We start from the raw sequence: 14,640 nt of genomic DNA on the forward strand, positions 1-14,640 counted from the left end.
TTTGTACATGTCTGTTAGGTCTACTTATTAGTTTCATTTGGTGGTGTCACGTTTGCCCGCTTCTTTGTGAACACAAGTCTGTTTCCTTTGGTTTGCTTTCTCAATACAGTCCTCCTTGATGGCTCCACTGGTGTTTTACAACCTCCTACCTGGAACCCATAGTTTCCACAGAGGAACTTTTGTCCATGGATGGCTGCTAAGATTACTATTGCTGTGGGGTTATATATGAGAGACCTCCTATTCCACCATCTTGCTGACCCAGAGCAAACATTGTAAAGCCAAACAGAGTATTCTCTAATAGTTTTTGGAAGAATTATGATAGACAACATTTCCTACATGTAGCATGTAGCATCCTTCCTGGCACACCCCAAATCCACATTTGATGTATATCTCTATGGTTTTCCTCCTGGGCTAGAAAACTCTCAGGGCATCTATCTTAGGAAAAAATCATAGGTCAAAAACCACTATGCTTAAAAAAAAAAAAAAAAAAAAAACAACTATGCCAAAGACCTTCCCATGTCCCCCATCCTGCCTGTTCTGACTTCAGACTTACAACTTCTATTTCCATTTTTATATGTTGTAAGCCCTTGCCCCCATCAAATCCAATCTCTCAGGAGACATAAATAAAATACAACCAAAGTGGAATGGGAAAGAGAGAACATTACTGACAACAGTCATTCACATAATTTATTCTCATTGGGCTGAAGGCAAGTAGGGAATATGAATCCTAAAGTTTGGGGATAGGAAACAAGGAAAAATTATTTCCTAATTCTCCCTGACTATACCTTTCAAGTCTTCTTCCTGGTTTATTACGTTATTTGGACAAACACACTTGACCACACCTCCTGACATTACTCAATATTTGCTTGAGTGAAAGAGACTGAGGCAAACTGAAGGAGCAGCTCTCATTACCCTCTGTCCATCACCCAGTAAATAGCCAGCCATGTCCTCACCATTCCTGTACACTGTTGGAGAGATGAGACCATCACACCAGCTGTGCCTACTGGGGTTGCTATTGATTTCTCTTATTCCAAGTCAACTATGCCAAATCTGTGGTGAGTATGGTTTGACCTAAAATTGCTCTAGCATGATAGTCTGAAGACTATTGACAGGGAGCTTTGTGTAGAGTTACCTGAGAAAAGACCCTATTCCAATTCTGTATGCTGTTGGACTCTATGAGTAACGTAAAGGGTGGCAGGAGATGGTGAGGAAAGTTCCACAATGTACGTTGTTTTAAGAGGGATCATAGATTCAACATTAACTTGCCTAACTCTTCTTTCTAGGCTAAGATCCTTTCTACCAAAACAGGCCTGCCCAGTAGCTGTCTATTCTTGTTCATTTTCAGTGATAGAAAATTCATGACCCAGAAATTATTCAAGATCATGGAAAGGTGTCTTTTGATTCTGAGATGCAATCTATTTTTCTGAAGTTCAGCCTATGGGTTTTAGGTTAACTCCTTGTTTAACTACGAAGAAAAAAATAATGTTAATAATCTCTTTCAAATAACGAAGACTGCTCTCTTGTCATTATTGAGTTCAGATATTCCAAGCTACACATCTTGTTCTTTTCAACTCTTCCCCACAGAACGTGGGTAGAAACCCATCATCTCTCCTCTTGGTGTAGGCTCCAGAGAGTATGTGATTCTATTTCAAAAATACGAACTAAGAGAAGGAAAAACTGGGTTCAGGTATAGTCTGACCCCTTAATAGCCAAATGATCCAATGTTTCTGAATTTTTTTAGCTTCACGCATAAATGGAGGATAATCAGGGAAAGGGGTTGAAGCAGGTGATTTCTTAAAGTCCGGTATAGCTCACAGGTGCATGATTTCTCTATTATAAGTCCTTACCCTGGAATTGAGCTTCAAACCAGTCCAGAGATGGTGCCACAATGTGGTGTCAGCTGTGGCTACATCTTCCTTGTCTCTACAGCCCACAAGAAGCGATCCATCCCACAGCAGAAACACTAAAGTTCTGAATCTGCCAGCTCTAATTGTTCTTCCTGGCCTGTCATTTCCTCTGTTGTATCCTAAGAACAGGGGTTCTCCATGGAGGCTTTGGAGTTTCATTCATTGTACAAAATAATTAACTTTGTTTTTAGTGGTTAAGGAAGCTGATCTGAGTTGTTGACCAGGAACTAAAAAGTCTGTTTCAGTGCCAGAAAATCTGCTGAACTGTATGCTTCCACGAAATCTCAGAGGTGACTCACAATTGTCCAGTTGTGCCTGTAACAAACCATGACCCTTCTACAATTACTCCATTCAGATCTTCCCGACTCTCTCTTTTAAAGTGAAGAAAGGTGGGCAAGGAAAATAACATTTCCTGGACTCTCTAAGTATAGTGAGCCTTAGAAACTCGAGTTGAGCTAGAGGTAATAATATGTACAGTATTTTATAGTTTACTTAGTGGGGTTTTTTTTGTCCAATATCCATGGAGTAGGTGTTAATATCCACCATTTCAAATGAAGTCAAGAAAGTTACATAACTTGGGACTGCCCTGGCGGCGCAGTGGTTAAGAATCCTCCTGCCAATGCAGGGGGCACAGGTTCGAGCCCTGGTCTGGGAAGACCCCACATGCCGCGGAGCAACTAAGCCCGTGTGCCACAACTACTGAAGCCCGCGCGCCTAGAGCCCGTGCTCCACAACAAGAGAAGCCACCGCAGTGAGAAGCCCGCGCACCGCAACAAAGAGTAGCCCCCACTCGCCGCAACTAGAGAAAGCCCGCGTGCAGAAACGAAGACCCAACGCAAACAAAAATAAATAAATTTAAAAAAAAAAAAAGAAAGTTACGTAACTTACCCCCAGTTATAAGTTAAGGAGCAAAGAATCCAGCCAAGGTCTGCCTGAACTCAGGGTTCATATTCTTCTCATGATTCCACAAACCCATGAGATAATCTGGAGATGGGTAGGATTTTCTTAAGATTATGGTCTTGATGCCTGGCCAGTTGGGCAATCAGACAATGCAGGGTTTGGGCTCAATCACCAATGACACGTAGAATTTTTGCCTTCTTTCTCTTCTCTCTTCTTCCCTTCAGCATTAACCCAAGTGAATTAGAAGAAGATGGAGAAGGAAATAACTGAATCTAGAAAGTAGATTGGACTAGGCTCCAATTACCAAGGTCTCTTTAAGGATACCCTCTCTAGGCCTCAAATTAGGTAACGGTACTAGAACTACCAGGCAGGACTTATATTCTGCCAGGACACGATGGTAAGGCTGAATAGTTGTTAAAATAGTTAACACTTCCATGCTGGTTGGCAAAAAAGTAATACCTGGCAGAGCGGGGCTCCAGACCCACCTTTGTATTGTTACAGCAACACTGCCAGCGACTACTGGAAGGATCTATGCCTGTGCCATATCTGTTACTAAATCTTTTAATATCATCCCTGTTCCTAGCCCTAATATTTCATGAGTGTGTGTTTCTTATTTCCTCCCTCCCTTGCCACAGAGGTAAGCAGAGAAAACTGCTCCTATCTAAATCCTCTAGTAAACACAATGGTAAATTCAAAGTATACCAAAGGAATCCAAAGTGCCAACATCCTGTTGACCCTCAGACTTGTTCAGATTCAGAACCAAAGGCTAGAACAACAGCTGACTCAACAAATTCAAGAAGATATAAAAAAAAGAGGTGAGTGCCTATATTCCCCGGAAGAGTTAGGAAAAGACTTACCTATCTATAAAGATGATCTCCAGTGAGTTCTAAAAATTGTGTGTCCAAAACATCCCTGATACATCAATCTTAGCTGTAGAAAACTTGAGGTGAACAGGGGTAGATATAAAATGTAGTACACGTGAAACTTATTTAATGTTATAAACCAATGTTACCTAAATTTTTAAAAAATCTAACACAAGTATGTAGTGGGGTTTTTCTTGATAAAGTTCACATGAAATTCAAAAAAAAAACTGAGATGACACAAAGGTACCTCAAAACATCAATCCCCTGCCACTTACTCTAGAGCTAGGTCTTCCTTCTTTGAGCCCTGAAAATCATATTCCTTCAAGAAGTTACAAGGAAAAGCAAAAGAAATTATAGACTCTCATCCATTAAGACTGTTATATGATACAGTTGAGTTCATGACCAGAGAGGGTGTGGACCACAACCAAGAAAGCTGACAGTAGAGAGGCAACCATAGAGCAACAGAGATGTGGACTGGGTTTGAGACCAGATTCCACTTTGAGCCTTTCTTTTCAATATCGAGCTTTAGCTTTCTAAGGAGTATAAGGGGGAAATACACCACCCCTACCTACCTAACAATATTATTGTGAGAATTAGGAGCAGCCTGAGAGTTTGGACACTCTCTAAGGCAGAACATACAAGTCAATTATTCCTATCCAGGAAAGATGGCACCCACAAGGAGAGAAAATCCCAAGGCTTTATTATCTATCTATTTTTATTCTTTGTTCATTTTTATAAGGATTACATGATTCCAAAAAGAACTCATAATTTCATGGGAAAGATTAAGATCTCGCTTGCATTTATACAGTACTGCTAGAAAAGGCTCTGTTTTGGGGATAAAGAAGAGAACAATAAAATATTAGTAAAGAGTAGAACAGCAGAAAGGAGTGACAGCAATATAAGTCTCAAGGAAGACAGGAGGGCAAAAAATTATAAGCATGTACCTTGTTTAACTTGAATACTTTTCTTTTCAGAGCCAAATATAACCTCAGGAGAGCTTGCGTTGGCTATCCTGGCTTTGGGAGCGTGTAAAAACTCTAGTGAAGTGTTTATACGTGATGCTCATCTGGTTAGCAAACTAGAAGAGAAATTCAAAGCAGAAATTGAGAATATGGGTGAGAATCAAACGAGACCCTGGACATTCTTGTCTTCCCCTCCACTGATTCAGAACTGTATGAAGTTTCCCCCTACTTTTTCCATCTCCTCTTCACTTCATTCATATCCCACTATACCTTTGAAGATCACTTTCCCTTCTTCCTTCTTTCAACATGCATCTTGAGTTTTCTTTTCCAATATGTTCAACTGAGCATTGACCTTACGTGTGATGAATGCACACACCAACACACAAACATACAGGTCACAGTTCTCTAGTCCTCCAGAAGCTTGGCATTTAGACAAATCACACCGGAAATAGCTGAGCAATACAAGACACTGTGTCATAAGTATCAAAGCATATACATATGATTCTATAATATTACAAAAGCTAAAGATGGCAAAAAGTACTTTATCACTGGGAAAAATAGGTTGACCATCATGGCTGCTAGTGAGGTACATTTGTGCATTCTAGTCCTAACTATGTAACCACCTGAACATCAGGATAGTATATTTTTTAAAATTTTTATTGGAGTATAGTTGATTTACAATGCTGTGTTAGTTTCAGGTGTACAGCAAAGTGAATCAGTTATACATATACATATACATATATCCACTCTTTTTTAGATTTTTCCCACATAGGTCATTACAGAGTATTGCCCTGTGCTATACAGTAGGTTCTTATTAGTTATCTATTTTATATATAGTGGTGTGTATATGTCAGTCCCTATCTCCCAATTTATCTCTCCCTCCCCTTATTCCTTGGTAGCCATAAGTTTGTTTTCTACATCTGTGACTCTACTTCTGTTCTGTAAAGAAGTTCATTTGTACCCATTTTTTAGATTCCACATATAAGCGATATCATATGACATGTGTCTTTCTGTGTCTGACTTACTTCACTCAGTATGACAATCTCTAGGTCCATCCATGTTGCTGCAAACGGCATTATTTTGTTCTTTTTTATGGCTGAGTAATATTCCATTGTATATATGTACCACATCTTTATCCATTCCTCCATTGACGGACATTTACGTTGCCTCCATGTCCTGGCTATTGTAAATAGTGCTGCAGTGAACATTGGGGTGCATGTATCTTTTCAAATTATGTTTTTTTCTGGATATATGCCTAGAAGTGGGGCTGCCGGGAGTATTTTTTATATCTTTAGTGCTGAATCTCCTCAGTTATAAAATGAAACAAGTTGAGTTGAATTTGGTGGCCCTTAAGAACCTTTAAATTTCTCAACTTTGCCTATTCTATGAGCAATATCTCCCCTCTGTTATTCACCTCTCTTTAAATGTAAAGAAGTGGAGATAAAGTAAGTAGAAATAAGTTAAAAATGTACTATTCCGGTACCACTTCCGTGAATAAGGCATTTCTTTTCTCTCTGCCAGAAACACACAGTGACAATCCGCTGACTAACTATTACCAGCTCAGCCTGGCCCTCCTGGCCTTGTGTCTGTCCAATGGGAGCTACTCAATCACCAACGTTATTCCTCACTTCACTCCTGAAAATAAAAACTATTATTTTGGTGGCCAGTTCTCTGTAGGTGAGTCATTTAAACGCAATTCCCTTGGTTTCAAGGACACAGGCACCAATAGGCCTTGCCCTTTGAATTTTTCTCCCAGTAAGTACTTGAATTTTTTCTATCCTCTTTACCCTAGTCTCCTCAAAAGAGAATTTTTGTTTAGAAGAATGGATATTGAGTAGTATTTAAGCCTCTTTATAGATGTGCAGTATAGTGGAAAGACGTGGTTCCTACTCACACTTTTGAGTAACCAACGGATGTTAACTCTTGACTTTAATTTTCCCATCTTTAAAATGAGGATAGATCATGGGACTCTTCAGACAAGACATCTTAGGAAGTATAACTATTAGAGAAAGGGAATGCAGTGGAATTCATTTATCTCAACCCTGCACCTTTCTCTCATCTATTGGGACCATTTGGATGTGTGGGATTACTTAAATAATAGAACCTCCCCAGTGGTCAGGCCCAATATTTTGATCAATAAAGTGCATATCCACCATGGAGAAGGACCAGAAATTTCCCACTGGATCCGCTTACACATCCAAAAAGAAGTCCCCTTAAGACAAGTAGTGTTGTTGCCCTAGGGGCCCAGATCCACAAGCTCATTTTTCTCCAAGAAGTTCAAAGAAAACCACCATTCAGTGTCTCAGGATAGTAAGGAGAAAATGAGCTTCTTATACTCCTTCTTCTATGAGAGAGGGAAGGCACCATGCCTAAAGAACATAGAGGAAACCAAGTAACGAGCCAGGAAAAAAAGACCTTATCCTCCATCCTTCCAATCGCTTGCCTCCTCCTCCCCATTAAGGTTTACTGAATAAACTGCTCTCAAGAGCTATTTCTTAGTCAGTCTAATGGAAACCTTGGAACTTTACAAAGACATATTTGTTTGGAGTATTATCCTGGGTTTTCTCAATTTCTTTGCCAATATGGCTAAAAGATAAAAAAGATGAGAACAACCAGTATGAAAAAGCAGACCATTCATGTGTTTGCACCTACAAATCCATATGTGTTTCTATGACCAAGATGTGAGTTTCTGAGTGCAAGGTACATGGCTATTCAACGTAAGGAAAGAATCTTGCAATACTTGAGAAGTTAGTGCCAGAGGGATGAATGCTGTACCTTGAAATTCTTCTCTCCCATCATTAACGAGCATAACCAACCATCCCAGTTTGCCCAGATTTGTCCTGTTGTTAGCACTGAAAGTCCCACATACCAGGAAACTACTCAGTCCGGGGTGAACCAGGATGGTTAGTCACCCTATCACCGGTGTTTTGCTTCCTGACAGATACTGGAGCAATGGCTGTTCTTGCTCTAACCTGTGTGAAGAGGAGAAAAGAAAAGGGGGAGATTGAAGCAGATATAAAGGATTTAAACAAAACCAATGTTTATATAACATCACTGGTAAACAACATTCTGTCTGCAAAAAATGATGGTCTCTTTGGAAACATATTTAGCACAGGAGAATCTATGCAGGTAAGTCAGAGCGTAAACCAGGAGACAGGGATGGGATTCATGGAGAAAAGCAACATCTTCATCCTCCCTTACTGGCCTCCTAAAGACTTATTATCCATTCTGTTTCCTATACTGACTTTGATTTTATTCATGTGATTCCCCTCCCCTGCCTGAAATGTAGTCTCCTCTCCTTTACCTTTCCATATCCGATGCTTCTATGAAGCTCTTCCTGACTCCATTTAAGAAATTCTAGCGCCTGCTACAATCTATCTTGTTGTTTTATCACATGCAGTTTCACACTTTACCATATACCATTGTTTGGCGTTTCACCTTACCTCCCAAATTAGGTTACTGACATGGAAATAATAAGTGGTAGTGGCATCTGGTATTTATGGACATTAAGTCATTAATGCACAACCACCCAGTGAAGAAAGAATTATTATCTCTATTTCCTAGGAAGTAATAATAATGAGTGTGAATCATGGAGTACTGGTAACTTGCCTAATAGTACAAAGCCAAAGAGCGATGCAGATAGTGATAGGACTGAAATAATTGGTTTCAAAACTCATACTCAATGCCAACACTATCCTGTATATGTTCCTTGAAGACTGAGAATTTATTCCTGCATTTACTCACTGATCTACTCAACTCTAAGGGGTAGATATAAGAGGAGATGAAGAAAGGTTTATAGAAAAAAAAAAGGTTTATAGAAAAAAAAAAAAGGTTTCACCGAGTCTTTGGTATGGATTTGGGTCTGCTAGGCTGACCCAGGGTGAGAGGACTTTCAAAGGGAGAGAAGAAGCAAGGACAAAGGACAAAGGTACAAAAGAACATTCCATATTTTAGGAAGATCAAAATGTTCAGCACAAGGTGCTTGGGAAAAATTACAAGATGAGGCTGATGATGTAAGCAAGGGTCCAAGCATAAACAGTGTTCATATTGTTGTCACTGTTCACACTTGATAAGTTTGAAATTAATATAAAACTGTGGTTTCCCATTCTGGCTGCACATTTGAATCACCTGGAGGAGCTTTTATAAAATACTAATGTTTACACCACACGCCAACCAGTTAATACCGAAATTTAGGGATGGAACATGAGCCTTGGCCTTGTTTAAAAACCCTACAGGTGGTATTCATTCACAGCAGGACCAAGAGCTGCTTACCTACCAGACAGTTTATAAGAGAAGATAAAATATGATGAGTTTTTTTTTTTAATATCCCACAAATGCTGGTTGACTACTTGGTTATCTTTAAGAGTCTTCAAGAAAAAATGAAAAGGAGAACTGTCCTTCCTTGAGAAACCACAGAGCAACACCTTCAAGTTTAGTCCATTTTAGTCCTTGTCTTACCCTAATACCCTCTTAATTTTTCCTACCCTGTAATTCTGCCCCTTCAGTCCAGTTTATATCTGCTGCCTGGATAGTTTCCGTTCAAGAACCTGTTAGACTTCCCACTGTCAAGCAAATGATGACAGACACCGCACCGTGAGATTCAAGAGTCTACCAATCTGGTCCCAACCTCCTTCTCCGGGCTGTCCTTCCACAATTGCCCTGAGTGTTCCCTCTACACCAGTTCTCCTAAGCCAGGAGGAATCCTCTGGGGATTTTACTAAAACACATATACTCTCATCATGGCCAGGCCAGGCTCTGGCCATTCCTACTTTATCCCCTTTGGTCAGGTTGTTGCCTCCTCATGTCACCTACTGAAATGCCATCATACCACCAAGCCTATTCAAGTACTGCCTTCTCCACCAAGCCTTTCCTCAGTCTCACTAAATGTTTATGAGCTCTTCCTCTTTGGAAAGGCCATGCCGCTAGATGCTTCTCTTAGGGCACTCATCTTAGGGACTCCTTTACAAGAATCTGTTCACACTATTTATGGATTGCCTCCTATATGACAAGTACTGTTTCAGCATCAGCAGTACAAGAGTAAATACGGTAAAGTCTGTTCTCATTGACGCTATGAGAGTTTGTGTGATTTAACAATTTCCACGTCCCCACCCAAACTAGCTTATAAGCTTCTTGATGGTGGGAAAGGTATTTTAGTGGTCTAAGGTGGTTCCTATGTAGTCAATGTCCAATAAAGATTTACTAAATTAGTTAGATGCAGGCTTTCCCGTTATGTGAAGTTTCTCTCATTTATTCTCATTCTCTCTCTCTCTCTCTCTCTCTCTCTCTCTCTCTCTCTCTCTCTCTCTTACGTTAGGCTCTGTTTGTCTCATCAAACTATTACAAAAATCAACGGAATTGCCAAGAAACTCTGCACACAGTATTCCAAAACATTTTTCAGGGAGCATTCCATCTGCCAGTTGCTGCAGCCCAGATCTTACCTGCCCTGATGGGAAAGACCTACTTGGATGTCAACAACAACGTTTCTTGTGCCTGCAGTCCAGGTATAGCACTAATGAGCAAACTGTTTTGCCTTTCAGCATAACACCCAAAGGGCGTGAAACTTAGGTTTCCTCAGGCACCAAAAGTGACCAGTTAAACCTCTAAAGCATAACAGTTCCTAGATAGAACTCAGTCCTCCATACGTGATCATAATCACCGGAGGATCTGTCCTTAACAGAGTAGTAGGTGCTGTTCTTGGTTCAAACACTGATGAACAAGGTAGACTTTATTAAAGGAGGTCCATCTCCAAAGGGATGCTTTCTGACTGCTGGATACAGAGATTTTCTGAGCATCGTTCCCATCCTAAAAAGTATGGTGTCTCTGGGCTTTCCTGGTGGCGCAGTGGGTGGGAGTCTGCCTGCTGATGCAGGGGACACGGGTTCTGTGCCCCGGTCCGGGAGGATCCCACATGCCGCAGAGCGGCTGGGCCCGTGGGCCATGGCTGCTGAGCCTGCGCGTCCGGAGCCTGTGCTCCGCAACGGGAGAGGCCACAGCAGTGAGAGGCCCCCGCACCGCAAAAAAAAAAAAAAAGTATGGTGTCTCTGACTTTTCATTATGCTCAATGAGTGGTCCCTCAGAGACATAAGACATTAATGTCGAAAGAATATGGCAGTATTGCAAGAAAATTGCAGCATGAATCGTTAATCAAACAACTGATTTTGCAACAAGGTACGAAGAAAGAAGACTTTTCCTTCTATCTATCTTGTTCATTTCTGGTTCAGGCACATGTAGGTTTAGGGATCTTAGACAAAATGTTTAACTTCTAAGCTTCAGTTTTCTACTATAAGAAATGCAAATGATAATAGTGTGTAACATAGGTATTTGTAAGGACTGAAGGAGAAAATCCATGTAAAATGATTAGTACAGTGCCTGGCACATCATGTTTTCAATAAATGTTAAGAAATTAAAAGGCCAGGGATTGGGAAAAAGTAGGGGAAGGGCACTAAGAGATACAAACTTCCTGTTGTAAAATAAATAATTCATGGGAATATAAAGTACAGCATAGAGAATATAGTCAATAATATTGTAATAACTTTGTATGGTGACAGATGGTTACTAGACTTTCCATGGTGATCAATTCGTAATGAATATGAATGTCGAATCATTGTTTTACACCTGAAACTAACATAATATCATATGTCAGCTATACTTCAATAAAAAAATTAAAAGGCAAAAAAAAAAAAAAGGGGGGGGGGGGGAAGCATTACTGTATTCTTCACCAAAGCAAAACAAAAAAACAGGAGCCTCTGTGGGAAATGGGAGATGGGGCAATTGAATTGCTGAGACAGCTGGAAGTTGACACAGGCACAAGCCTGCACAAGCCGGTGAGTATGTGGTTTTAATTTGTGCTTTAGTCATATGAGAGATCTGCCCCTCGACTGCTGACCCTTGCTCCTTGTACAAACCTTCCTCTGCATAAAGGGAAAGAATCGTTGCATAGGGGTTGGTTAGGTGTGTAGACCCTAACCTCATTTTTATTATTCCTTATAATAATTCTTCTCTGCCTTTCTGTCTCTGCCAGATACATTCAACATCTCCACTGATAAGCCTGTATCTGTGACACCTACTATCTCACCCTCCAATATTTCAGTCAATTACTCTGTGCAAATCAATGAAATTTTCAATTCTACCAAAGTCACCGTGAGAAAGGGTTCTGTCTTCCTCGATGTGATGATGGCAGCTCAGAAACAAAATAAGGCTGCATTTTGGTATGTCTGTACATAACCTAAGGTTAAGGAATTTAATGTGATTATGACTCACCAAGAATACATCTGCACCTGAATACAATGTACATTTAAAACACCTCTCAGTGAGTACTTTTGCTGTTCACCAACATCGCAAGGCCGGGGTTAAAAAAAGGGAGGTGAAATTTTTCCTCCTCTAGCATGTAACAAGTATTAAATTATTGCTCACTGAATAGATAAATAAGTACCAGGGATCCCTCTTCTGTCAGTAAAACTCCTTCAATAAATAGAACCTCTTAAGTCAGACATTTTGTGTCTGGAACAGTGGTTCTTAACTACTTTTGAATCACTGACCCCTTTGAAAGTCAGATGAGTGGGATTCTCATCCCAGAAAAAGGAATATACACACAAAATGTGTCATTTTTAAAAAAATTTTTATTTTATATTGGAGTATAGTTGATTAACAATGATGTGTTAGTTACAGGTGTACAGCAAAGTGATTCAGTTATACCCATAAAAGTGTCCATTCTTTTAAACTGTTTTCCCATTTAGGTTATTATCGAATATTGAGCTGAGTTCCCTGTGCTATACAGTAGGTCTCTGTTGGTTATCTATTTTAAATATAGTAGTGTGTATGTGTCAATCCCAAACTCCCAGTCTATCCCCCACCCCCACCCCCGCTACCCTTTACCCTTTACCCCTGGTAACCGTAAGTTCATTCTCTAAGTCTGTGAGTGCAAAACTTGTCATTTATGTTTTTCTTACATGAGCGGGTTTTTAAAAATTAATTATTATTATTATTATTATTTTTTTTTTTGGCTGCGTTGGGTCTTCATTGCTGCATGCGGGCTTTCTCTAGTTGCGTCAAGTGGGGGCTTCTCTTCGTTGCAGTGCACTGGCTTCTCACTGCAGTGGCTTCTCTTGTTGCAGAGCATGGGCTCTAGGTGCACGGGCTTCAGTAGTTGTGGCATGTAGGCTCAGTAGTTGTGGCTCGTGGGCTCTAGAGCACAGGCTCTGTAGTTGTGACACACCGGCTTAGTTGCTCTGCGGCATGTAGGATCTTCCCAGACCACGGCTTGAACCTGTGTCCCCTGCATTGGCAGGCAGATTCTTAACCACTGCACCAGCAGGGAAGTCCCCAAAACTTATTATTTCAATCAGAGGTTTTACAAATGCCTCCCTCACCTTTCAGGAGGTTCATGGACTCCTAGATTAAGGTTCCCTGACCTAGAGAGTTCAAATATTAAAATTAAGATATTGACTTTGCCTCTGAAAAATATGGCTTATTTGGCTCCTTAAACCTAACTGACAATAGCTTATTGTGTTTAATAACATGCTGTAAGATGCGACAGAGAAAATCGTATATATATGAAAATATATGTCTATGTGTATATATATATATATATATATATAACTATAAGGCCTGCTTTCAAGTGTTCCCAGGAAGGTAGAGAAATGTGAGTAAAGAATGTGAAAAAGACATTGACTATGTCACTTTTTAATAAACAGGTATGAATTACTAAGTTATCCTTTCCTGTTCCTCTTTCCTAAGTGCCTCTAGGACAACCAATTAACACTTTCTTGTACTGCTTTAGTGTCTTCATCAGTTACTGTCTTGGGCAGAAGATTCGAAATTGTTGATGGCAAAGTGTCTACTATGGCAGGAAGGAGGGGCAGAAACCAGGGGAATCATTTCTCTAATTTTGCATGGATTGTAGAGGGCCTGCATCAGAATGACCTGGAATGTTTATAAAATGTGCAGATTCCTGGTCCCAGCCCAGACCGACAGAATCGAGGTATCTGGGGATAGGGCCAGGAGATCTGCATATTTTGAAGCATCTTCAAGTGATTCTTAGGTATGTTAAAGTTTGAGAAACGCCCACGGAGAGTTGCCTTCGACCATTCTAAGTTCCTGTAACCCATTCACTGTCCCCCACAGTTTCAAAATGGAGGACGGCCTGTGGGGGCCCTACATCACCTCTGTTCAGAACATAAGCGCCAACAATAATGACAGAACCTACTGGCAACTTCTGAGCAATGGCCAACCGCTGAGCCAAGGTAAGGGAGAGTATGACAAACAACGCTACAGAGCGAGATGCCCAAAGCATTCAGGTGTGAGGGTGTAAGCTTTGGTGGGGAACGTGCCAAGGAGCTGGGAGAGCCATATCCATTATCTGATGACTTGGTGGTCAAATCATTTGACCCACTTCTTCTTCCTTTCCAGGAGCTGGGAGTTATGTTGTCAAAAATGGAGAATATTTGGAGGTTCGTTGGAGCACATACTAATAGACCCAAACCATCCTCAGCTGGATCTAACCCTTTTGTAGTGAGATTCCATGTGGAAATTGATCTTACACCTTCCTTTTCACTTATCTCGATCCCAATAGCATAGTCAATAACCTCTAATTCTCTCTTTGCATGTTCAATAAAAGATCAACAGCTGGGCTTCCCTGGTGGCGCAGTGGTTGAGAGTCCGCCTGCCGATGCAGGGGACACGGGTACATCATTCATAGCTACCTATTATCAGCTTGGCTCTCAACTGAGAGGACATTTGCTGAAACATCTGATTGCCAGATGTGACTAATAACAGGGTCCTTCTTACAAGTTTCTCATTTTAAAAAGTGGCAGAGGTTTGTCCAAAAGTTAAATATAGAGTTACTCTATGACCCAGCAATTCCACTCCTAGGCATATACCCCAAAGAAAAAAAAAAAAAAAAAAAAAAAAAAAAAAAAAAAAGATCAACAGCTATACAAAAAGAGCATGTTCTAATAATTTCATAGCAAAAGGGAATTACTGTTAGAGAGAAGACTACCTCAGGAGGAA

At 40.4% G+C, this 14,640-nt stretch overlaps 1 protein-coding gene across 1 annotated transcript; it reads left to right on the plus strand.

Moving 5' to 3' along the window:
* Nucleotides 1–943: 943 nt before the first annotated feature.
* On the plus strand, nucleotides 944–14,102 carry TCN1 (transcobalamin 1). Its single transcript, XM_007455819.1, has 9 exons — nucleotides 944–1,055; nucleotides 3,443–3,622; nucleotides 4,645–4,785; nucleotides 6,154–6,309; nucleotides 7,574–7,761; nucleotides 9,947–10,133; nucleotides 11,654–11,840; nucleotides 13,756–13,874; nucleotides 14,041–14,102. Exons 1-9 carry the CDS (start codon nucleotides 944–946, stop codon nucleotides 14,100–14,102), a joined length of 1,332 nt encoding a protein of 443 aa, XP_007455881.1.
* The last annotated feature ends 538 nt before the right edge of the window (nucleotides 14,103–14,640 follow it).

Source organism: Lipotes vexillifer, unplaced genomic scaffold, assembly GCF_000442215.2.
Source record: "Lipotes vexillifer unplaced genomic scaffold, Lipotes_vexillifer_v1.1 scaffold977, whole genome shotgun sequence".
NCBI classification, from domain to species: domain Eukaryota; kingdom Metazoa; phylum Chordata; class Mammalia; order Artiodactyla; family Lipotidae; genus Lipotes; species Lipotes vexillifer.